The sequence below is a fragment of the Mesoplodon densirostris genome, chromosome 7, assembly GCF_025265405.1.
Source record: "Mesoplodon densirostris isolate mMesDen1 chromosome 7, mMesDen1 primary haplotype, whole genome shotgun sequence".
Taxonomy (NCBI): domain Eukaryota; kingdom Metazoa; phylum Chordata; class Mammalia; order Artiodactyla; family Ziphiidae; genus Mesoplodon; species Mesoplodon densirostris.
In genome coordinates this window covers 105,165,754-105,190,942 of record NC_082667.1, presented here as the reverse complement: position 1 = coordinate 105,190,942, position 25,189 = coordinate 105,165,754, and the positions used below count along the sequence as shown (strand labels likewise).

The 25,189-nt window shown below is 38.1% G+C and overlaps 2 protein-coding genes across 5 annotated transcripts in view; both read right to left on the bottom strand.

Moving 5' to 3' along the window:
• The window catches only part of SIK2 (salt inducible kinase 2), a 140,333-nt gene extending 129,669 nt beyond the window's left edge, over positions 1-10,664 (bottom strand). For all 3 annotated transcript variants that reach the window (XM_060105406.1, XM_060105408.1, XM_060105407.1), the window contains exon 1: positions 10,384-10,664. In XM_060105406.1, the coding sequence (XP_059961389.1) occupies positions 10,384-10,518 (135 nt within the window). In that variant the 5' untranslated portion in view covers positions 10,519-10,664. The remainder of the gene's footprint in view (positions 1-10,383) is intronic.
• A 13,278-nt stretch (positions 10,665-23,942) lies between these two features.
• Positions 23,943-24,248, bottom strand: LOC132494153 (diphthamide biosynthesis protein 3-like). 2 transcript variants are annotated; one of them, XM_060105181.1, is made up of 2 exons: positions 24,083-24,191; positions 23,943-24,007 (listed from the first exon to the last, which is right to left on the bottom strand). In XM_060105181.1, the coding sequence occupies exons 1-2, from the start codon at positions 24,189-24,191 to the stop codon at positions 23,943-23,945; spliced, it is 174 nt and encodes a 57-aa protein (XP_059961164.1). The 2 variants fall into 2 exon arrangements, with proteins under 2 accessions (XP_059961164.1, XP_059961163.1); XM_060105180.1 differs by having other exon boundaries at positions 23,943-24,248.
• Positions 24,249-25,189: the final 941 nt, after the last annotated feature.

Here is a 25,189-nt window from a genome sequence, read left to right as displayed (position 1 = left end):
TTGTATTTGCTAGTAGGTACATTATTGAACCACCTCAAACCACCTCAACTATAGTATGATAGAATACAGGATTATCAGTTATTTTGGGTAACTTTGGGTAAAAGCTGCCAGATAAAAAGATAAGTGTATATTTTAATTTCCTCAACATTCCTTAGGAAGGTAACATGGAGTTTCATAGACATGCATATTTTGAAGAAAATTTCTTGCCCTACAATTTCTGGAGTGCATCTACATACCAGTAGTCCCTTCCCAACAAAAAGCTTTTATAATGAAATGGGTCACAATTATCTAGTAAACAGAGAAAAATAAATAAATAGAAAGGAATAATGGTTTAAAAAATCTCAGCATGGTTACTGTCGTTAAGAAAATTTTTTATTATATATATTTGAGCATCATATTTAATGTTAAAGAAAAAGTTTAAATACTAAATACCAATTAAAGTGAGGTATTACCAAGAGATTTCTCCTCTTTGATACTCTTTTGGAATCTGGGCCTCAAATAATGAAAAAGTGAAAAATATATGTTATCTAATTAAATTTTATTAAGTTATAAACTTCATTATTTAACTGTTCTCAGCCAAAAAATTCTCTAATGACAAAATATAATTCTCTCCTCAATTTTATCTTGGGTCACAGACTGTATGTATGTGGACCACAGGTTGTATATTTATATCTTCACACTGTTACCCCTTGTTTGTAAGGCTTTCAGAGGATTATGAAAAAGTAGATTGTGTGTTAGCATGCTCCTTGTAATAGTTAGGGCTAGTCTAACTGCTATAACAAGTAGACGCCAAAACATATACTGATTTGAACACAACGGAAGTTTATTTTTCATGCAGCAAATCTGGACAGGTAAAGAAGTTAGCAGGTAGCCCTCTTCCATGCAGGCATACGAGGTATACAAGGAGTCTTTATTACCTTTAAAGGGTTAAATAAAGGTGGTAAAGGGTAAAGGATAGACAGTCCTGGTAATTCCCAGGTGGTCCAGTGGCTAGGACTCTGTGCTTTCACTTCAGGGGGCCCGGGTTCAATCCCTGGTCGGGGAACTAAGATCCCACAAGCCACGCAGCTCATGGCCAAAGAAAAAAAAAGGATAGACAACCCTGAAGGTTGTCTCCATTCCAGTCAGACAGAAGGAGAAGAAAGCTTGGAGGAGCCCTCCTGAGAGGTTTTTATGCGCCAGTCTTGGAAGTGGCACACAATAGTTAAAACTTTGTCATATGACCATACCTAAATGTAAGGGAGGCCAAGAAACATTTGAGCTGTAGGTCCAGGAAGAAGAGGAAAGAGTGGATTTTTGGTGATCAGCTAATCGTCTCTGCTATACTCTTCCAGGTAATTTCTTAACAATGGGACTCTTTACCAAGTACTTCCCAGAAATATGATGATGACTTTCACAACTGTACAGAACTTTTTAATTTAACATGATACTTTTACATACTTTATCTCATTTATATCTCAATTTTTTGAAGTAAATGGAACAAGCAGTACACTCATGAGTTGATGAAACTGAGGTTCGAAAGATGTTACATAATCTACAAAGGTTCTAAAGCTCAAGTGAATTAATGGGAAAAAACCCACAGGCCTTCTACCTTCAAGTTCCATCTTTTCACTCTTCAATGAGCCTATTATTCACACATTTACTGAGCACCTGTTGTATGCCCGGAATTATGCCCAGGATACAAAAATGAACAATATCTGATTCCTACCCTCAAGGAACTTAATAGGTCTGTGAGAACAAAGAGAACACATTTTGGAAAACAAATTTAATGAACAACAAAAATCTGCATTGGGGGATTTCGCCAATTTTGTATGAAATTCTGAATTTACAAAAGAGTTGTGCTCCACTAGTTCATTTTAAAGATAACTATGAACTTAGATTTCTGGGAACTTCCTCTCTGCATCCCTTCTCTACTTAGTTCTGAACATAGTACCAAGGACAAAATCTCATGGTTACAACAAAGTCAAGCAAGGGACTCCAAATCAAAGGATCCTTTTTTGGTGTTGCTCATCTAAATTATTCAACTCTCTAATTCCCAATTATGCATCCAATATCTTTAAAAAACCTTCAATGAATTTATAGTGATAAAAAATTAATATTTCTTCTGCTAGGACACAAAAGGAAGGTTTCCTATACAACTTTGGAGAGCGTATTGGATAAACTAGGATAATTACTATCAAACTAAATCCAATGTAAAGTAGCACACTGGATATTCAACCTCTTAAATAGGAAAATGTATATATACCTAATATAATGTTATATGTCAATTATATCTCAAAAATACTTTTTCAAATTCTATTCATAAAGATGAAAAAACACCCTTGTGAGCTAAAATTCAATGAGATGGCCATTTTTATATATTGTTAGTAGGAATATAAAATAGGTTATAATTTTTCTGGAAGGTGATTTAGCAATCTTATGCAAGAACCTTAAAAATCATCCATCCAATTTAGCCTAAGGCTTCTATTTCTGAGCATTTATTTGTAGAAAATAATCTGAAATGATGATGAAGATTTGTGTGTAAATATATTCAAGAGTATTGTTTATAATATAAAAATAGAAACAATAATTGGGAAATAAGTACATGATTTATGGTAGATTTACATTATGACCATTATACAGCTATTAAAATAGTTCCTTTTAATAATATGTAGAAATGATGAGACTAAAATATTAAATTAAAAAATCAGGATATCATTGCAGTCTGAACACAAGGTATATATAGAAAAAGACCAATAAAAACTAGATATAAATATGACAAAAATGTTATTGGTGGGTGGAAAAAAAATCATGAATTATTTTATTTTCCTGATTTACTTTTCAGTGCAATTTTTCTTCAATGAGCATGAACTACTTTTCTAATAAGAAAAAGAAAAGAAAAGCGAAATGAAGTTATATTTATTATATATGCTAACTTCTCCATCTGTGAAACATTAGTCATTTTCATTTTATTATTTTTCTAAGTTCTCTATAAAATGGTTATATTATTTAATAAGATTTAAATATTAATTATGAAGACTATATACATAGAAATGTTTCCAACAATGTTAAGTAAAAAAGAAAATGTGAAAGTAACTATGTAAAATACAAATTTGCAAGGAAGACAAAGAATTAAATATAAGAGCAGAAATGAAATAGTGTTAAGCTGATGGATAAAAGGGATTTTTTCAAATTTCAAAATGTAATTTAATGGTAATGGTACACTTTTTGATACTTTTAGAAAAAATTATTTTTCTTCTCATAAAAGAAATATTAATCTCATGCACTTAAAGAAACCACACACAAAACTGGCTTTGGGGGACTTTATAAGGAAGTTATACAATAAGAGCTATCCTTCTAGTAAACAATCAGAAAGGATTAACATGTTTGTTGTCTCAGGTAATATGTGTTTCAGTGCTATTTACTACTAATACACTAATTCTACACTGTCCTTCTGAAGTACCAAGTAGCAAAATCCTTACCATATAATTAGACCTCTGAAATTAAAAAAATGAACGCACTTTTCAAGCTTATACATCAAATCACAGGTAGAATCAGAACATACCAGCCTACTGTTTGATTGAATAGTGATTGTGATTGAGTCGTCTACAATGAAAGGGTTTCTGAAAGCAGTAAAGTCAGTAATAAAACTGACATGGAGTTCTCCAGTTATCCTTTAAGAATAAATAAATTCAACTTATCTTCCAGTTTAAAATTTGACTTTTAAAATGTAAGAACTTATACAATAAAATAAATCCTCATTAAAATTTAATCTGACTTTTATAATGGTGGGTAAGGAAAAGAGATTGGAGGAAAGGTAAATGTCACTACACTTTTAGATCCGTAAAAATTGAACAGAGAATTTTTAAGACTATAAAAGAAGTGATTAAAAATAATCTATCTTAAAAAGTACTTAAAAAAATCAACAAAAAGACAACTCAATTAAAAAAATTGGCCAAAAGACAAAAAGCAATTCACAAAAGAAATGTAAACAGTCATCTTATAAAACTGTGTAATCAAAGTAAATCAAAGAAATGCAAATTCAAATAAAAATACTGTTTTTCCCGATCAAACTGGGAAAGATTTAAAAAAATATGTATTCTTCCTGACAAAAATTATTAACTCCTTTTCTGGAGGTAATTTGGCATCTCATGCCATCAGATATGGATGTAAGGACATACTCCCTGACCCAAGAATTCCACTGCTATGCGATTATCCTGGGGAAACAATCAGATAGATGCACAAAGATGTATATATAGGAATGCGCTCTGAAATATTATTTTAGAAAGAGAAACAGCAAGAGAGAGAAATAATCGAAATGTTCAATAACAGGAAATTGATTAAATGAAATACAGAGAGTCATATGCAAGGATACTACTTAACCATGCTTTAGACAATACTTTTTTAAACTTGGGGAAATGTTAATAACAGATTTAGTAAAAAACACAGATTATATGTGTAGATGACATCAATTTTATTATATATTAAATATATGTGAATAGCTAAGAGGATATGAACCAAATATTAACAGTGGTTGTCTCTTGGTCTGGATGGTGGAATTAAAATAAGAACGTTTATTTTCTTCTTCAAGTTTTTCAACAATGTCTACAAAGAACATGCATATCTTTTGTAATTGGGGGAAAAACACATAAATACTATGTTTACTTTAAAGAAAAAAAACAAATTTTCAGTTTAATTCATGCAAGATTCACATGTTAACCTGTTTAAAGTATTTTTTAAATGTTTTTTAAAATGAAAAGTTTCTGATGAAATTCCCAAATGTAACCATCTTTCAACCTTTCAATAAACTCAAACTGGATATATGGGCTGCTTCTCTTTGAAGGGTGGGAAGGCATTCTCCACAAATGTCCTGTATAAAGGAACTTTGACATAAATGACATATTTTAAAAATATGGAGGTGGAAAGTAGAAGAGGTATTAGGTACACTAAAGAGGAAAGAAAGATATCTTAATGAATTTCTGGAATCCATTTGGCTCCAAGGAAATGAATCTGCCATCAGTAGTGGGCCATAAATCAAATAACATCATGTGAATCCAGGAATCGAGGCCAGTTTCAGTTATTTCCAAATAAATGGTTTCTTAATTGCCTGATGACTGGGACAGAATTTCCCAGTGGAATTAAAAGCAGAATGCATGAAACTCTGTTAAGCATTTCTACAGAATATAAAAATTTATACAACTCTTATTTTGCATGTTTGTCTCCCCCTCCTCCCAAAGAACACATCATTCTGAACAATATGTAGCAGAATAAACTTGTCAAATTTGTCTGGAGTGCCAAGAAACTAAAGAGCAATTTCTAGTAAAGCATATATGTTCCATGAAAAATCTAATTTTTATTTCAACACACAGTTAAAGATCATACATAGGCCTAGATACAAACATTACTGGTTAACTTATTTGGTAACCATTCCTCCTGTTGCACATAGTACAGCTGCTTCTTCACATCTGGAATATTTTACAGAACAAGATTAACACCAAGACTACAGAGAGGAGTCTTAAAATTTTAAAGCAAAATATAAAGTTCAAATGTATTAAAAAATTGAGTTCTCTTCTTCAAGAAATACCATAATCAGGGTGTAATATGCCCTTCTTTTGTTTCTACCTTTGCTCTAAAAATGCAATTTTGTACTTAACTATTTGGAAAGCTTTAAAAATGCTTACATTTTAAGGTAGTAGTTAGTTTATGAATTATGCCTAAATATAAAAGCGCCCAAATGCACACAGAATGATTTTCAGTGAAAAAAGCAGTTTTTGAAAGTCCCTTGCTATGCTTTATATTCCAGATTTTCTTAATTATAAGTAATACCTACATGCCATTTTAATAAAATAATTTTCACAATCTGTGTGAAATATCTTTAAGATTCCATGGACCACACATTTATATGCTCTTTAGCCAAGCAATACAAGAGGTATGGTATTGAGGAAAACTCAATTATCTATCACAGAAAAGGTGTGATAATAACTAATGATGGTTATCTCTGGGTGGTGATATTATAGTTAATTCTTTTCATTTATCTTCACTTTTAAAAATGTTCAATAATAAACATGATAGATTTGATAATAAAAATACACTATTTCTTTAATGTAAAAACAATATCTTCTTACTTGGTAACTTCCCTTCTAGGAATTTACCTCCAATCTCTCCCCCCTAAAATAATTGAAAATGCAGATACAGAGTTATATACATAAAAATTATTTGCTGCAAATTATTTATTATAAGTGAAAACTTGAAACTGCATAATGTTAAATAAGAAAATTGTTAAGTAAAATAGGATTCATCTACAAGGTAGAACACTATGCAGCTATTACAAATGTTTAATAAAGTTATATATAATAGGCAAAATGTTTAGGTTATAACGATAAGTGGAAAAAGAAGATACAATTTATATAAGTGTATCTACCATGTGATCTCATCTATGGGGAAAAAAAGGCATTAAAAAAAAAGAAAGACTGGAGGGAAATATGCCATAATGTTAAGAATGATTTATTTCCACTGAGGGAGGAATTACACATGTACTTTTTTGTGCACTATACTCTTCTTGATATTTTCTACAGCAAGATTATGTTTCTTTTACAGAGACAAAAAAGTTTAAGGGCACAAATGACTTTTCTGAAATTTTACTTAACAGACAAAAAAAACAAAAAACTAGTCACATGCTTAGTTAGAGGGAAAAAGTTCTTTACTAGTGCAGTATTAATAAAATATACTTCTCAAGGACACTCACAGCATAGCAAACTAGCAACCACTACTGCCTAAAATAGTTTAACAGTCTAAATGCTATTATTCTTTTTCCATTATGTTAATTTTATAAAATTAGCTACTCTAATTCATAAATCACAAACCAATACTATAAAGCTTTTATGAAGTATTATACTAAGAAGCTGGATTCTACCATCACCTGCCTTCCCTTTTTTTAAATTAAAAAAAAATTTTTTTTGTTGCGGTACGCAGGCCTCTCACTGCTGGGGCCTCTCCCGTTGGGGAGCACAGGCTCCGGACGCGCAGGCTCAGCGGCCATGGCTCACGGGCCCAGCCGCTCCGCGGCATGTGGGATCTTCCCGGACCGGGGCACGAACCCGTGTCCCCTGCATTGGCAGGTGGACTCTCAACCACTGCGCCATCAGGGAAGCCCTGCCTTCCCTTTTGTGCGTAAAATTAACATAGAGATCTAACATGAGAACACTGCTTCAGATGATGATGTGATGATGTAATTATATTTCTTAAACAATGTTAAGCTATTTGATAGATTAGACCAAAATGAAGATCTCTTTTGTCTACTGATTTTTTTTTCCACCTAAAAGGCAGTATTGGATCTCCCAAGCTCTGTGAAAATACATCATTTTTGAGTGATACAGAACAAGAGACGGAGAACCAATTAAAATAAAAGGGGGCCTTCCCTGGTGGCGCAGTGGTTGAGAGTCCGCCTGCTAATGCAGGGGACACGGGTTCGAGCCCTGGTCCGGGAGGATCCCACATGCCGTGGAGCAACTAAGCCCTTGTGCCACAACTGCTGAGCCCGCGTACCTGGAGCCCGTGCTCTGCAACGGGAGAGGCCACCGCGGTGAGGGGCCCATGCACCGCAATGAAGAGTGGCCCCCGCTCGCCACAACTAGAGAAAGCCCACGCTCAGTAACGGAGACCCAGTGCAGCCAAAAATAAATAAAATACAATAAATTAATTTTTTTTTAAGAAAAGGGTCCAACTGTTCATCACTTAGCTGTTTAAACTGAACCCTAAAATTTGCTGGAGTTCAAACTTGGGAAAAAAGACCCTTACATTTTAAAACACACAAACTAATATTGACGTCAGTGCATACTGTATTGAAGGAAGTTTTCTAAGCAGTGAGTATAATCATGATATTTTATTGCTATTGTTCTTATGCCATATTAATTGTTCTCACTATAATTACTGTATGTTCAGCAATGAGAACCTCAAATAATTGAAACAACACTTTAACGTTTCCACTATCCATCTTACTTACAGTATTTGAGGTAGTTGTTGTATTTATTAAAGATACAAATATTTACCCAGTGAATAAAGATAACAAATACTGATTTAAAAATCCTCATTAACAAACAGCAAACTACAGTAAGAAACAATTGCATCTGTGCTAAACAATTCTTAATGAAAATTACCACAAAAGTTCACAGAGCAACTTTATAAAACTTGACATGTACAGGAACTTTTCTCTTCATTAATGCCTTGCTATCTCCCTCACCCCTCTCATCTTTAATATCTCCAGGTACACTAAATTACCACAACACTCATACCCACCCATCTTAAATTCACACTATTTCTTTTTAATGTTAAGAACACTTTCTTTAGAAAAGCAACGATAGATGGGTTCTACGGACTAGAAATTTAGCTTTTACCTTAAATCATTTTACACAAATATACTATGCACACAATTCAGGATCTGAGTGCTCTTTCATGATCTGACCTGTGCCTTCAATTACAAATGCGTTGATCTCACTGATAGCCAAACCATGATACTACTCCACACTGCCCCCTAGCCCTACAAAATATATCAGTTTAAAAGTTACGGTTTGAAAGGACAACCTCAAGAAAAAGTGTCAGTCACTTATCAGCTCCCCTTAAGCAGTTCTTAAATAGATACTATATTACCTAAATTTGACCTAATAAGTAACAGCTGACAATTAAATCTTTCAATTAATACTGGTAAGAGCTGATGAGAAAAAAATGTTATGTGCTGATGGGTTTGGAATTCAACCACCTAACAATCTAGTTCAAAAGTTCTGTAGAAGTCCTTTGTGAAATTTGTTTGATTTTTAGAGTCATTAAGCAAGGACGCATATAAAAATACACATTACAAATGCCTTCTTTTCATGTAATTAAATGGCAAATAGCATGGCATTGGGCCATGTTTCTTTGGAGGCATGGAATTAACTTCTTTCTTCGTTTTTAAAAATGCTGGGATCAGATTAAGTAATCTCACTATAGTCACATTATTTATCATTACAAACTTAACCTAAATTTCTAACTCTGGTAAATTTGTGAGAGGAAAATTTGTGATCTTGGTCCTGATGCTAAAAAAATAAATCGGATTTCGGCTGCCTCCGGATAAGCAGGGGAGGGCAAAAAGTGAGGATGACACAATGACATATGCCCCTTCTTTTTGGAAATGGAATTCTTCACATTAAGCAAAACTTCTAAGAACAACAGCTACAAAAATCCCTCTAGTTTTCAAATGTCCTTTACCTTACACAGCCATTCTGAAAAATAATCCTATGTTATTTCATATCCGAACTTTGGTACATTTCGCACTAATAAGGGGAAACACTGAATAGGATGAAAACTAGAAGAAAGAAAAAAACTGAAAAAGGGTGAAACTCCAGAACAACTACAGTGAGGTTTTATTCTAAAGACCAGTTTTGTTTCTACCGTTTCTCTAAAGTATTTAATTTGCACGTCTTAAAATAGAGACCCTGAGGAGAGCAGCTCGAAGCGGTGAAAGGAAGGGGGGGCGGGTTAGGTAAGAACAGAGACTTGCGAGAAAATATGTGCGGTGCATTAGAATGTGCAATGGAGGGGGGGATGCTAGCTTCACCGTCAGGAAGCAGTCGAGGGCTTTATGAGTAGAGAGGCAGAATATGCTGCGGCTTAAGGAACGCGTATTCACAGCCAGAATGCACACCTGGTAAAGGGATAACCTAGGATAAGAAAGACCAACCCACCAACTGTGCAAATGCAGAGATGACCATTTTAACCAGCTCTATTGTCTGGAGTAATAGGTGGAAATGCCTCAGGCACGAGATCAAACTAGCCTGACACTAAGTCAGAGATACTGTCTGGCAAAAAGAGAGAGAGATGGACAGTGGCGGCCCGGGCATTCCCGGCCAGTGGCCCCTTCCTCGCGCGGGGGAGGGGCGCCGGGGTCCCGGGAGCCGCGCGAAGCCCAGTCCGGGGAGTCAGAGCACAGGCGGTCCCCTCTTCGGGGCTGACGACGTCTCTCACCGCGCAGCCCAGGAGCACGGAGACTTCCCCTCCCACCCCACCCCCAGCTGAAAGCAGGGAAGACGCGGAACTTGGGCTCCAGAGCGGAGGCCACAGACCAGGTCACGGCTCGGGTGGGAAGCTCTGGGTGAAATTCCGTGTGGCCACGGTGGTGGCCTAGGAACGGCAAAGCCCCTGCTGGTCGGGCTTCCAATCGGATGACACTGGGGTCCGGGTGGCGCGGCCCCGGTTGCTGCGGCGCTCACCGACCCCTGGACCTCCTGGGTCCTCATACTCCCAGGCCCTCTCGCCTCAGCTAGTGACCCGGCCTCTCGGATCTCCCCAGGCCCCCGCTGCGGCCGCCCCTCTCGGTCAAGCTCCTCTCCAGAACCCTCGCCTCGGACGCTCCCGCCGAGCCCCGGGCCGCACCTCCGTCCTGGTGATCCGGTGTCGCCCCAGCTTCACCACGGCGAAGTTGCCTTTGCCCAGCGTGCCCTCGATTTCGTAGAACCCCACCCGGACCGGCCCGCGCTGCAAGTGCCTCGGGCCATCCGCCATGACCATGCTGGGCCCCGCTGCTAGACACTGCGGACTGGAGCGCGGGCTGGAGGGCGGCGGGCAGGCTGCCTGGCTGCTCAGCTCCGCTCGGGCGACGGCCGCTCCGCTCACTCCTTCGCTCAGTCCCTCCCGCTCCGCAGGGCCCAGCCAGGCGCGCGCCGCCGCTGACGTGCGCCGACGTCAGGGGGCCGGGGAAGAGGGGCGGGGGCGGGACCGGGCCTCGATTGGTCACCATGGCGACCGGAGCACCGCGGACGTCCGCGGGCGGGCGGGTGTGAGGGAGGGCAGATGGGCGGGTCCTGGACAGCGCGTTTCTTCCGGGCTCCGGCGCCCTCCATGCTCCCCGCCGCCTCGCCGCTGCCAGGGGCGGGATAGCAGCCCGGCCCGCCCAGATCCTCGGCCACCCAGCCGAAGGGCAAGAGCGAGCCCTGGTGGGCGGAGCGGAGGGCTGCAGAGACCTGGGTCTGGCTCGGGTCTCTTTACCCCGCCCCGGCGTTCCCAGCCCACCCGGGGACCTTCCCGCCAAAACCTCTCACCTATGACTACTGTGCGTCCTAAATTTGGAAAGGGCAAAGAACTGTGGCTGAGCAATGCATTGCTCACAGTCTCCTTTCTTTGTATCCTTTTTCATCTGTTTCTATATAAATCCCTCCAAATTTGATGTCTCTTAAGAATCATTCTGACAGCATCGCGGGCGCTTGTAGACTCACACAGAATGTCAGCGTTGAAGAGACCTTGGAGATCACCTAATCCAGGGATGTGAAGCCTCAAATGGGCTTTGGAGACCGAACCCCCTAAAATGTGTGCAATTTTTTGCCTCTTTGAGCTTGCCTCTGGGGAGATGGGACTATAGTTTTATCAGATTCTCAAACGTGTTGGTGACCGGGAAAAGGTTAAGAAATACTTATTTAATCCAATTTCTTTTCAGATGAGGAATCAACCCCCAGGGAATGCAGGGAATTGCCAAGGTCAAACAGGTAATGCTAGAGTCAGGATTGCATATCACCACACCAATCTTCCATATGGTGACCCAAGGAAACAGATACAGCGTTATTTTAATATTTTGAAACATATTATGTGTCCTTAGACCTTGGTTTCTAAATGCCAGTCTCCAATAAAAGGAGCCAGACTCCGGAGGAATGGCTGATTCCCAGACAGGGGGAGGGAAAGTATAAAATGCCCTTGAAAATCTTGTCCCATAAAGCAAGATTTTCAAAGAATGATGAGAACGTGTCAAAAGGAAACAGGAGGGCTTCCCTGGTGGCGCAGTGGTTGAGAGTCTGCCTGCAGATGCAGGGGACACGGCTTCGTGGCCGGGTCTGGGAAGATCCCACATGCCGCGGAGCGGCTAGGCCCGTGAGCCATGGCCGCTGAGCCTGTGCGTCCGGAGCCTGTGCTCCGCAACGGGAGAGGCCCCAGCAGTGAGAGGCCCGCGTACCGCAAAAAAAAAAAAAAAAAAAAAAAAAAGGAAACAGGAGCCAGTTTGAAGGTACCTCCACTTAGCCATCTGGGACAATTTGAGCATCACGAATGAATAATGATGGAAATGGATTATAACAATGAATTTTAAAAAAAAGAATCCACGGGTGCTTACTTGTTCTTACAATGTTAAATAAGTATGGGGGGGGGGGAGAAATGACAATTCTTGATTGTGGAATGTCAACTAATATACATACAAGAAATGATGAAATTAGGAAATCACCATTTTGCAACCATTATAGTAGTAATTGACTCAGATAGAATTATCAATAGATGTTAAAAATCATTGGGTGAAATTTTGCTAGGGAAAAGGATATTTACACAATCTCAAAGTATCCTCAAATTTCTTATTCATTACAAAGGGATAAAAACAGTACTTTCACGGTGGAGAAATCTGACAGACACCACCATAACTAAATGGTCAAAGTTAATGTCACCAATTATGAGACAAAATGACATGATATACCTCCTGATGTAAGGTACTGAGAAGTATACAGTATCTCTTTTGTAGTATTCCTGTCGAAAATACATCTTCTGAATCTAATCACAAAGAAACAATCAGAAAAAAATGCAACTTGAGAAACATTCTATCCAACCATTGGTCTGGATCAGTGTCCTGAAAGACTGTGGAACTGTTCTAGATTTAAGAGATTAAAGAGACATGTCACCAAAGGCAATATGTGACCCTGGATTGGGAGAAAAGTGCTAGAAAGGATTATTTTCTATTAAATTTGCCTATGGATTGCATATTGGATAATTTGCCTATGGATTGCATATTGGATAATATTATTTATTTATATAAATTTATTTATTTATTTTTGGCTGCGTTGAGTCTTCATTGCTGCTCCTGGGCTTTCTTTAGTTGCAGTGAGCGGGGGGTGAGGGGGCTACTCTTCCTTGTGATGCGCAGGCTTCTCATTGTGGTGGCTTCTCTTGTTGTGGAGCACGGGCTCTAGGTGCACGGGCTTCAGTAGTTGTGGCTCGCGGGCTCTAGGGCGCAGGCTCAGTAGTTGTGGCGCACAGGTTTAGTTGCTCCACCACATGTGGGATCTTCCTGGACCAAGGCTTGAACTTGTGTCCCTTGAATTGGCAGGCGGATTCTTAACCACTGTGCCACCAGGGAAGTCCCAATAGTATTATTTAAATGTTAAGCTTTTTTAATTTTATGCTTGTGCTGTTGTTATGAAAAAGAGTACCCTTATTAAAAGACACACACTGAAGTATTTAGGGATAAAAGTTTTGATATATGGGACCTGCTCTCAAATAGTTTAGGAAAGGTAAATAAGGCAAATGTGGCAAAATGTTAAATTGATAAATCTAGGTAAAGGGTATATGGTAATTCATTGTATTTTTCTTGCAACGCTTCTGTAGTTTAAAATTTTAAATTAAAATTAATATATATTTGTATATGTATACATTTTATTTCATTAATTTCATGTTATTATTTTAATTTATTTTATATTCTTTGTGTAAGATCGTCTGGCTCTCAGGACCTCCACCTGCTCACTGTGCCTCTGCCCTTCATTCTTTTATTTTGTGTTTTTTTTAATTTTTATTTATTTTTGGCTGTGTTGGGTCTTCGTTTCTGTGCAAGGGCTCTCTCCAGTTGTGTTGAGTGGGGGCCACTCTTCATCGCGATGCCAGAGCCTCTCACTATCGTGGCCTCTCGTTGCGGAGCACAGGCTCCAGATGTGCAGGCTCAGTAGTTGTGGCTCACGGGCCTAGTTGCTCCACGGCATGTGGGATCTTCGCGAACCGGGGCACGAACCCATGTCCCCTGCATTGGCAGGCGGATTCTTTTTTTTTTTTTTGCGGTACGTGGGCCTCTCACTGTTGTGGCCTCTCCTGCTGCGGAGCACAGCCTCCGGACGCGCAGGCTCAGCGGCCATGGCTCACGGGCCCAGCCGCTCTGCGGCATGTGGGATCTTCCCGGACCGAGGCACGAACCCGTGTCCCCTGCATTGGCAGGCAGATTCTCAACCACTGCGCCACCAGGGAAGCCCCTGCTCTTCACTCTTCCTAAGCAATACCTTATTCTACTGTGAGTTATGTTGTTTGTAAAAGTGAGAAGGAAATTGGGGCCGGGGTTGAGGAGAGGTGGTTATGAGACTGATGATCGCTGGCAGTAGTATATGAGGATTCATCTAAGTAGACCAGGAGCCCACATATGCACCCTAGTCAAAAATAGTTCCTGTATACCTTTTTTCCAATTAGATTAATGTATTTTAATTGCTCTTTGAATGGGTTCCTTTAGGAATCTGATGAAAAGCTATTTACTTAAGAACCAAAAAATACACATAGAGACTCACTAGAGCTAACAATCTCCTTCTTTTGGACAGAAATTCAGTATGTCTTTTGGACAGAAATGAAGATTTATTTCTATCTGATTATTTTAATCAGATAATCAGGCCAACTACCTCCTTGTGCAATCTGGGAATAAGACTTGATTTGGGGCTGGAAAGAAGAGAAAGTATTGGCATGGAATACCAAAAGGTTTCTGGCAAACCAGAGTTCAGTGTGAGGGTGCTGAGTGTCTAGAAGTTAGAGAAAGAGAGGCCAGAGGTGGGGGAGAGGTAGGAGGGGCTGGGCCAAAAAATAAATCTTGACCACCTGGAAATGCAGCAGGGGGGCCACTGAAAATTACTGGTAGGTTGTCAATGTAACCCTGAAGAAGTACATGTGGACTATTAGAATACTACAACCTTGGAATATATGATTCAGCTCTGTTTCCTAGGTCCCAAAGATCTTCTCCCTCTCCAGTTTCAACCCTGTATGTCTCTTATGTGCTTTTGCTTCCATTAATTGATAATTGTATACAGTTAAGCAATTATTAATATTATCCAAGTTTTGCTTTCCTCTTGCCTTTTTCTCTCTTTCTTTTTTCTCTTCTTTCCTCTTTCTCTCTCCCTACTCCACCCTCCCCCCCACCCCCATGCACACACACACCACCACCACCCTGCCCCTCGGGAAAAAGAATAAGGAAAAAGGGAGAAAAGGGAAAATAATTTTACAATTCCCACCTTTTTCATCTCCAGTTTTTATATCGGTGAGGTAGAGTGCTCTAGTCATCAAATTTCCTATTTGCTTGGCCTTTAAAATGCAACGTTCCCAGCTAAGGCTGTGAGTCCACTATATTTGCCATTGAGTTACTAAAAAAAAATGTTAAGATTACACTTTAAAAAGCAAAAGTATGTACTCATAGAAAGAATTAAGAAAATGGTGAAAGTCTGAGATAAGAATTAATTCTATAACATACTTAGAATAAAATGGACTTAGAATAAAAATGTGGAATGGGAGAGGAGTTAGCAAAGAGGTAATGAAAGAATAATTTGAAATATGAGGAAAGAAAACTTTGTGGCTCATAGTGTTGTACATATTTTGCTGAAGCAGATCTCATGAACTTGAAAAACAAAATAGGTACCATATGTTTCCTTGATCATGAACAACATCTGCATTTTTACTGTTTTATCATTTCAGCTCTGAAGAAAAGTCAATACACTGGTAGGCTCAGGCCTGAATTTAGAGTTAGTTCAAATCGAAAATTGGTGAAGCCTTTATTAAATGACTTTGCTTAGAAAAAAATAGATTACAAAGCTAGAATGAATACTTTTTTTTTTATATTACAGAAAGCAGAAAGTACATCAGAAAAATCCAAATCACTGACCTGTGCCAATTACAAGTACTTGTTATTATTATAAAATACAGGTATTCCTGAAATATGCATAAATCTGTCAGGTTAATGAACATGTGGGTGCCACTATGTTTAAGGTACCATTATGGAAATAAACTAGAGGACTGACATTATTTAAGGAAAGCTTTCTTTGGCTCTTTTAAGGGATGGGTAACCGTGCCCTGGTTTTAATTTTTTAAGTGTGGTTTTAGCTGTGATGGATCTTCTCTAAATGAAAAAATGTATGGTTCTCTCTAAGCTTTTGAAATAATTTCAAAAATTTTGTCTCCTCCCAGATGACAGATTTCCTTAGGATGTTAAATTTTAAAGGGATCTTAGAATCATATGAGTTCATCTTCCCATCTGATACAGAAATCCCTAGACACTTGACAGATGGCATCAAGCCTTGGTTTACTGTTTCATACTTCATGCTTCACTACATGTCTCACATGTAATCTATGTGGGACAGTTCATATCATTAGAAAATATTCTTTCTTCAGTTCTCCAAGCAAAACATTCCTAAATTCACTAGCTAGTTGACTATGTTTCTAGCCCACTGCTCTTTGTTCTTGTGCTTCACTGGTCTCTGGTTTGTCAAAGTCTCTCTTAAAGTATCATTCCCAAAACTGAATGCGGTAACCCAGGTGCAGTCTAAGCGGTATCGAATATTGGCCGTTGACTAGTCCCTCCTTTGATCCAGACACTCTGCTGGTATGAGTTCAGCCAAAGATTGTGCTAGTTTTCTTTTTTAGCAGCCACAGCCTACAGTTAAGATTAAAGCCAACTTAAACCTCTGGGTCTTTTAAAATAACAATTATTGTTGCCATTTTCTTGGGCAATTGCTTTTTTAAAAATGTAAATGGAAATTCTGATAGTTAAAATGTCATCTTGTTGATTTTGCTCACTGTTCCAGATAATAAAATTGTTTTGATTCTTTACTCTGCCATCTATCATGTTACCTAATCCTAGTTCTCCGAGTCATTTGCAAATTCTACCATCATTTTCTATGTCATTATTGCAGTCATTATTCTTTGTATCACCACTCCTAGTACAAGTGTGTGGCTCATAGTAGGTTCATAACTGGATTGGTAAACTAGTGAATAGGGCAAAGCCTGGGCCGGACTTTTAGAGCTTGTCACTAGACATCTTCTAATTTGACTTCCAACAATTTATGGGTCAACATTCACTTGATTTGAATTTTCATATAACCATGATTTCCAGGAAGATCCTATGTCTAGTGCTGCTGGGGTAAGATTTTAAAGAGGGTCCTCAACATTCTAATACCAGTGTTTCAATATATAAACTACCCCACTCTCAGTTACTTTCCCTTTAGTTCATTCTTTTCTATTATTGCAGTATTTTACTAATCTTCCTTAACCTCACTAAGTTGTGCACTTCTTTGAGGATAAGGATCATATCTTAAGTCATTTTTTAAATTCCTTTAACTTTTCAGCAGAATTCAACAAATGCCGTTTAGTTTGACATTTATTGCATTTATGTCCTATGCACTATGGTAGACACTGGGGATGCAAACATGAATAAGGTGCAGTCTCTCTCCTTGAGAATTTATGGTTTAGAATGGGAGCTCTGAAATCTGATAGCTGAGGTATGACTTGTAGGTCTACTGCTTACTAGCTGGTGACCTTGGGAAAGTTACTTAGCCTTTTTCTGCCTCAATTTCTCATCTGTTAAAACAGTCCACCTGCCTCAAAGGATTACTATGAGGAGGGTGGATACATAAACAAATACTGAAAGAGGTGAGAGTTAAGAGGTTTGCACAGGGAGCTCAGAGGAGAGTTGATTAATTAAGTTTAAGGGTTCGCAGGAGAGGCTGCTAAAAGATGAAACTTGAGTAGAGTTGTAAATCCTACTAAGAGTTAGCCAGCTGAAAAAAGATCGGATGAGCATTTGAAGACAAAACAGTATGAGCAATGGTCCCGAAGCTATGAAGAGACAAGATGTGCTCAGGTACCTACCATCAGTTGTGAATGTCGAGACTCAATGATGAGAGTGTCCACAGATAGAACGGGAAGATACATGGGACCAGGTCATGGAGGGCTCCTTCTTCCCCTTCTAGCCAGACTGCTGCAAAGTTGCAGCTGGGCAGGAAACTGCTGGAACGATGGATTCCAACTGTGGCAGCGATGAGATGTAAGGATTGGGAGAGGGATGCTGAAGATTGCTACTAGGTTTTTAACAGGAGTGAACAGATGAAATCAGTTACTGAGAGCTTACCATGTGCCATTCACTCTGCTGGGCACTAAGGTGGGTGAAATAAGGCCCCAGCCCTCAAAGCGCATATAATCAATTTCATTCAGACATTCAGTCCTTATTTCTCTAATACATATAAAGATACTCTGAAAGCCTGTTAAATCATTGTAGAAATCAATATATATTATGTCTGTCTACTGAAGCAAAATGAGTTGTGCTAGGAGTCAGATATTCTGCCCTGCCATTTACAAGTTCTGGATACATAATTCTGGAGCTTGGCGAGGAGATCTAGGCTGAAAATTTAGAGACTTGAGAGTACTGATTGTTGAAGTCAAGGATGTGGAAGGCATCATGCAATGGGAATATCAAGATTGAAGGAAAAGATGTTGCAGCTACTTATTGCCTTCTGCTAGTCTAGTCTAGGAGCCTATTACTTACAGCTCAGGGAGATAAGCCCACAGATTCATGGGGGCCAGGTTTTGAGTTTTTGCCATTGTGACTCATCTCTTAAGGGACTAGACCTTACAAGTAAGTAAAGAGTCATTCTTTTCTAATCTTCAGTCTTGGAAAGTGTGTTATATTATGAAAACTGGCACTATATTAGCCTCTAACTTACTAGTTCTTTTTGGACCTGTTCTTTTTGGTTTCGTAGGTATATTTTGGGAGCTGTGAATATGTAAGTTTCAGTTTCTTAATATAATCATATCCAATTTTGGTGACTATTAATTTTAACCTAACCTTAGCAGATACTTTTAGATTAAGTGTTTGTTGAATTTAAATTTCTTATGTTTGTAACTACAAAAGTTATTTTAAAATTTGCATTTATTTTTGGTCTTCAAGACTGAGGAATATATTCATTTGCTTAGTTCCTGGTCTAAAGATAATAAAATACAAAAACAAGCCAATTAAAAACTCCCCCCCTACCTCCCCCTCAAAAAGAGTGAAGGAGAAGACAGAATCCTACAGCATTTGTTTAGCACTCACAGGAGTGGTCAAATAGGGAGAAGTATGCCTCCCTGCCAAGGAGGAGAGGCCAGAGAAATAAAAGGAGAATGGATCAAGATGGGAAAATATTTTTTAAAAGTCTAGGGAAAAGAGAGTTTAAAGGAGGAGAATTTCAAGAAGAAGGGAGTACTTTCAATCTCTGAAAAGATGTCAAGCAAGATAAAGATGAATTCATTGGATTTAGTCATGAAGAGATAATTGATGATCTTTGCAGAGGATTTCAGAGTACTGAGGGTGGAAGCCAAACTGGTGTGAGTGGGAAGAGGTGAAGAAGAGTGAATGTAGACTGTTCTTTCAAGAAATTTATCTGTGGAGGAACGAAGATAGAAGAGGATGCAGAGTCAAGAGAAGTTTGGTGTTTTGTTTTATTTTTAAATGGTAGAAGTTGAGCATGTTTGGAAAGAGTAAGAAGAGAGAAAGATTGAAATAAAGGTGATTAGAGATCATCTATGGAAGGCAATGAAATCTTGAATGCAAGAGTCAGGAGGTGAGATGCCTCCTTTACTCTGATGTGGGTGGGGGAAGGAAGCAAGGGCAATTTTGACTGCAGGTAAGTAGGTAGTTTGCAGTCCAGGAAGTTTACTCTTGGCATCGGTTTCCTCTGTGAAGTAAGAAGCAGATTATCCACAGTGTTAGAGTGGGGCATTGGAGCATATAGATGAGTTGTGAAAGTTTGAAAAAGCTGCTATGAGAATGGGAGAGGAAATTGATTAGAACACATAGAAAACTTCCTGAGCAATAAGAATCTCCAGCTGAAGCGAGAAAAACATGAATTGGTAGAAATACCAATCCATATGGTCATGGGACTTTTTGTAACCTGGGTGTCAGATTGATACAGGGCTTAAGCTTGCTGAGTGGATCCTACAGAATGTCAAGGAAGTTGAGGATTTGGCAAGAAAAAACACTGAAAACAAGTATCATGTAGTCTGGATAGAGAAAAAAGAGAAGATAAGAAAAGGAAGGGAGACTGATGGGCAAATGGAGGGCTCAAGAGTCTAGAGCATAAATGAGATGAGGGTAAGGACATGAAATTTCTTGAGAAGGAGTTATGTCTATGCTAGTATATTTGAATGAGATATTATTTTAGGTGATCCTAATATCCCGGGGATATCCTCAAGAATGGATGATAAAGTGAAGAGGAATGGTCTACCTCTTTCTCCACTGTATTCCCAGTTACTTAACACAATGCTGGAACACAGTAAGTTTTCAGTATATATGTGTTCAAAAAAATGAATAAAAATTCTTTATTTTCTACTTCACAGAATATTATACCAATTCTCCTCTTCTTCACATATTTCATTAGTTAACTATAATTATGATAAATTCTCTAAAGGAAAACTACTTCTTGCTATGAGTTTGTGTAACATGGGGTCCTGATTCAGTCTGGGGGGTTGGGGTCAAGAAGTCTTCCTAAGGAAGTGACATTTAAGGTGAGAGCTGAAGAATCAGTAGGAGTAAGCCAGGGGATGACAGGTGGGGAGAGACTTACCAGTGTAAGTAAAAGATTTCTGAATATCTTGAGGTGGGAAGAAGCTGAAAACACTCCAACTGAATAGAAGAGTAGAGATAGAGGCATGGGGCTGAAAGGGTAGGTTAGGACCATATTACATAAGGTCCTATAAATCATGAAGTACATTTTGATCCATTACACTTAAAATGGGAAAAGTTGACATGCTATTGTTGTTGTTAGCTTATAAGCATTAATAAGAATTATAATGTTATATGGATGTGTGATTATACGCAGTGAAATTTGAAAGCTGAATGATTATATTTGTCTAAAAAGTCTCCTCCAGCAGCCTACTCCTTCCTTCTACACAACCTTATTCCTTTGGATTAAATAAAGTAAATGAATAGCCTTCCAAAAACCACTATCGAAATGCACTTTTGTTACCTGGAGAGAAAGTCTCTAGGCCTCCTTGTACTCTGCTATTCTCATTTTTTTACATTAGCTTCATGATTGGGTTAATTCAGTGTTTGCATAGGGAAAAGATAAGCATCATTAATGGAATATGAAGACCATTAGGAATAGCAGAGACCTTTGGCTGATGATGGGAAAGGGAGGCTCAGGTAGGCAAGCATTGTAATGGAGATTTTGAATATTGGGCTGTCCTGTTGCACCTAAAGTTCCAGGGTACACTTGTTTCACAACTTTGTCTAATATAAACCTATGTAAAACGTCCAATTTTGCCAAGGTAGAGAATTACCACAGGCTGGCTGCTGATCCCAAGATCAATCTCAGAGGAACTGTAGGAAATAATGCGTAAAAACTCCAGAGAAATCCCCAGGGACAAGGAAGCCTGTTTTGAACTGGTGTGTGTGTGTGTGTGTGTGTGTGTGTGTGTGTGTGTACATCTGAAGCCTAGGGCAGGAGAGTTGTGTGGAAATTAGCGATAGAGGCTCAGACTGCTGGTCTAAGTGTCCTCAAGAATAACAATCAGGGCAGAACAGAAGCCAGAGTGTGGAAAACTGGTGGGGATTGATGGACCTTGAACGTTTACTCACACCTCCCTCTACCCCCAACTCCCTCTAGCACCTAGGAGTACTTCCTTTTAAGGCTGCTTCTCCTTGAGGAGTGGAGGGTGGGATGGGTTCTAAAAGTAGGGCCTTGATCTTAAGAGTTATTTGGTGGCATGATACACAGCCTGAGCAATTAATTATGTAGTCTGGTGCTTGGAGTTCTCCACCCTAATGTTATCCCTTCCCCTCTCCTTGATCTCACTGGATGTTGACACAGACTGGGATATGCCCTTTGGTCTTTTCCCGTACCAAATGCTAAGACAGAACAGCTGATAGCATCAGAGAAATATATGCTCAAAGGCCAAAGTAATGAGACATCTCAGGAGAAAAACTACTTGAAAAGAAAGCAACAACCTGGATTACAGATGCCACCAGAAGCAAATATGTTAAATCCAATGGTTAACAAATATAAAATAAGCATAATAGGGCCTCCCTGGTGGCGCAAGTGGTTAAGAGTCTGCCTGCCGATGCAGGGGATACGGGTTCGTGCCCTGGTCTGGGAGGATCCCATATGCCACGGAGCGGCTGGGCCCGTGAGCCATGGCTGCTGGGCCTGCGCATCCGGAGCCTGTGCTCCGCAACGGGAGAGGCCACAACAGTGAGAGGCCCACATACCGCAAAAAGAAAAAAAAAAAATAAGCATAATAAATAACTGATAAGGAAATCATAAAAGTCAAGAGGAAATACTAGGCATGAAAAATATATTCATAATAGTAGAAAGAACAGAGATGGATGCTAGAATAGATGTAGCTGAAAAACAAATTAGTGAGCTGGAAGATCAGATTAAGGAGCTCTTCTGGAAGGAAGAAAGGAAGAATAAAGAAAAAGAATATATGAAGTAAAAGCTAAGAGATAAAGAAGATTAAATTGGAATGTGAACCTCAACTCACAGAAAATAGGAGTGTCAGGAGAAGAGGAAAATAAAAAGGGAGAAGAGGCAATACTTGAAGAAATGGAAATAAGTTTCCTAGAATTAAAGAAAGATGAATGATGATGTATTTATGCAGTTCCAAACAAAAGCAATAAGAAGAAACTAACCCTGGCAATATTATAATGAAATGGAAGTTTTACAGGCAAAAATAAAATTCTAAAATTTTCTAGAGAGATAGAGCAGATCAATCACCAAGGAATAAGAATCACAAGGATCTCAGACTTTTCATGAACAAAAAGAAGATAATGGTAATATTTTTAAAATATTGAAAAGATAAAAGAACATTGAGCCTAAATTTATATCCAGCCAAATTGTCATTTAAATGTGAGGGTATAATAAAAATATTTTCAGGCACATAAGGCCTCAAAAGGTTTGTCACACAAAGACCCATATTGAAAAGAGTATTGGAAAAGGTCCTTAAATAAGAAAAGAAGCAAATCCAGGAGATGCTACTAGAGGTTTATGACATAAAGATAATTAAATACTTGGATAAAGTTTGGTGTTGTCTTTCAAAAACTACCAAAGACCAAAGAAAAGAAAATGAGAAATTATGTCTACCATAACCTAGACTTAATTTCTACACAATATCAAAAGGTGGTGTCTTTAAGTTAGACATTTTTTTAAGATAGGAAAAAAAACAGAATAAATTTAAAGAAAGTAGAAGGAAGGAGTTGAGAAAAATAATAGCAAAATTAATGAAATGGAAACAAAAATAACAATACAGAAGATCAACAGAACCAAAAGTTGATTCTTTGAAAAAACTAATAAAACAGGCAAGCCTGTGGCAAGAGTGATCAAGGAAAAAAAAGAAAAGTAATTTAAAAACTAGTATTTTCTTATCATCTTTTAATCTCAACTTCAAAACCTCAGGAGTCTGAAGCATGAATGAGATGAGAGCAAAATATGTCAATGTTATTGTTCGTAATATCATCTCCACACTATAGAAATGCATTTGAAGAAAATGAAATGGACAACTTCCTAGAAAACTATAATCTACCAAATGAATTAAGAAGAAGTAGAAGGCCTTAATAGTGCCATAACTTTAAGAAATTAAAGCAATTTAAAAAATCATCTCACAAATAAAACTTTAGGCCAAGTGGTTTCACAGGCAATTCTACTAAACTTTCAAGGAACATATCATATTAAACTTAGTACAAACTGTAATAAAGACTAGAAAAGGAGGGAATACTCCCAACTCATTTATGAGGCCATATAATCTTTTTTTTTAACCAACTAAAAAATAAAATCTCTTTTTAAATTAAAGAATCCTAATGACTTTGAGGTAGATGACACTGTTATCAGATAGTGAAGTAATTAGGTGTAAGATATAAAAATAACAAAACTTAGTGAAAGAAAGTACTGATTTGAAATTATCTTCTTTTAAGTTTGGATGGAAAATTAAGAGCACATCCAATTCAAAGTTCTAGGCATAAAATCCAGGTATGGCATGTGGTGGACTTGCTTCTCCAACTTGGCCACCAATGGAAAGAATCCACACTCTATGGACCAGCAAACTAAAAAATGACTGTCCCCATGAAGAAGCCAGTGACTTTGCATTTGAGTTTTCCAGCTTAGCTCATTCCCAAAAGTTCAGGCTTTGGAGTCCTAAAGTCTCCTTCAACATTTAACTAGTTCTTCGTTGGTGGAAGGGGCCGGGACTGTCTCTCCACATGTAAACTGATTTTTGTCATAAATCACTTTTATAATGAGAGAGCAGCTAGGGCACGTTGACACATCTTCCCCATTCTCCAAATCTTCCTTGGTGATGCAGAAGTTATCCCCACATGGGCAGGGGTAGAAGTACTTCTCCGAGTCCTCGTCATGTTGGAAGTCCTCAATCTCCACCTTGTCGTGAAACATCGCCATCATTACTGGGGCCAGCAGAGGTCTGTCACCTCCGCTGTCCGACCCAGGCCAGGGCATGTCCAACTTGGCCATATAATCTTGATCTTCAAACAAGACAAGGATAATATGAGAAAAGAAAATTACAGATAATTTCCTGAGGGTTTTAAGTGTAGAAATCCTAAATAAAATATTTTCAAACTAAGTCCAACAGAGTATAAAAGGAGAATATACCATGTAGGGTTTTCCCAAGAGTACAAGTGGATTATAGAAAATCCATAGATGTAGTTCACAACATTAACAGCTTTAAGGACAAAAATAACATGATTATCTTAAAAGGTTTTGAGAAATATTTCATAGAAATCGAGCATAAATTCATGATAAAAATTCTTAGCAAATCAAGAATTTGCTTAACCTACTGAAGGACAATTATGTTATGGCAAACATTATACTTAATGGGGAAACAATAGTAGCATTCCATTTAACATCAAAAATAATTAAGGGTGCCCAGTATGATCATTTCTACTCAACCTTGTATTGACAGTTTTAGCTAGTGCAATAAGGCAAGAAAAAGAAAGTAGAGGCATAAGGATTGGAAAAGAAGAAATAGAATTGCCAAATATTTGCTGATGACATGATAGCCTCATAGAAAATCAAAGACACCTGGGGCAAAGTATTATATTATTAGAAATAATAGGAGAATTTAACAAGGTCAGTTCATTTCTTACACCAGTAACAAATAACCATAAAATGTAATTTAAAAGAAGATATCACTTATGATATATTAAAAAAAATCAAATATATAGGAATAAAAATTTTAAAAAAGATGTGCAGGACCTCCTTGGAGAAAATTTAAAACTATTGAGATTCATTAAAGAAGTCCTAAATAAATAAAGAGAAATACTATGATACATACTTCTTATTTCTTAAATGGAAAAAAGATTTAATATTATAAATATTTCAATTCTCCTCATATTGGCTCATAGACTTAATGCAATTCCAACAAAAATTTCAGATTTTAA

What these genes read in the sequence shown, in the direction of transcription:
- LOC132494153 (XM_060105180.1), bottom strand. Translation starts at nt 24,248, where the DNA reads ATGCCCTGGCCTGGGTCGGACAGCGGAGGTGACAGACCTCTGCTGGCC.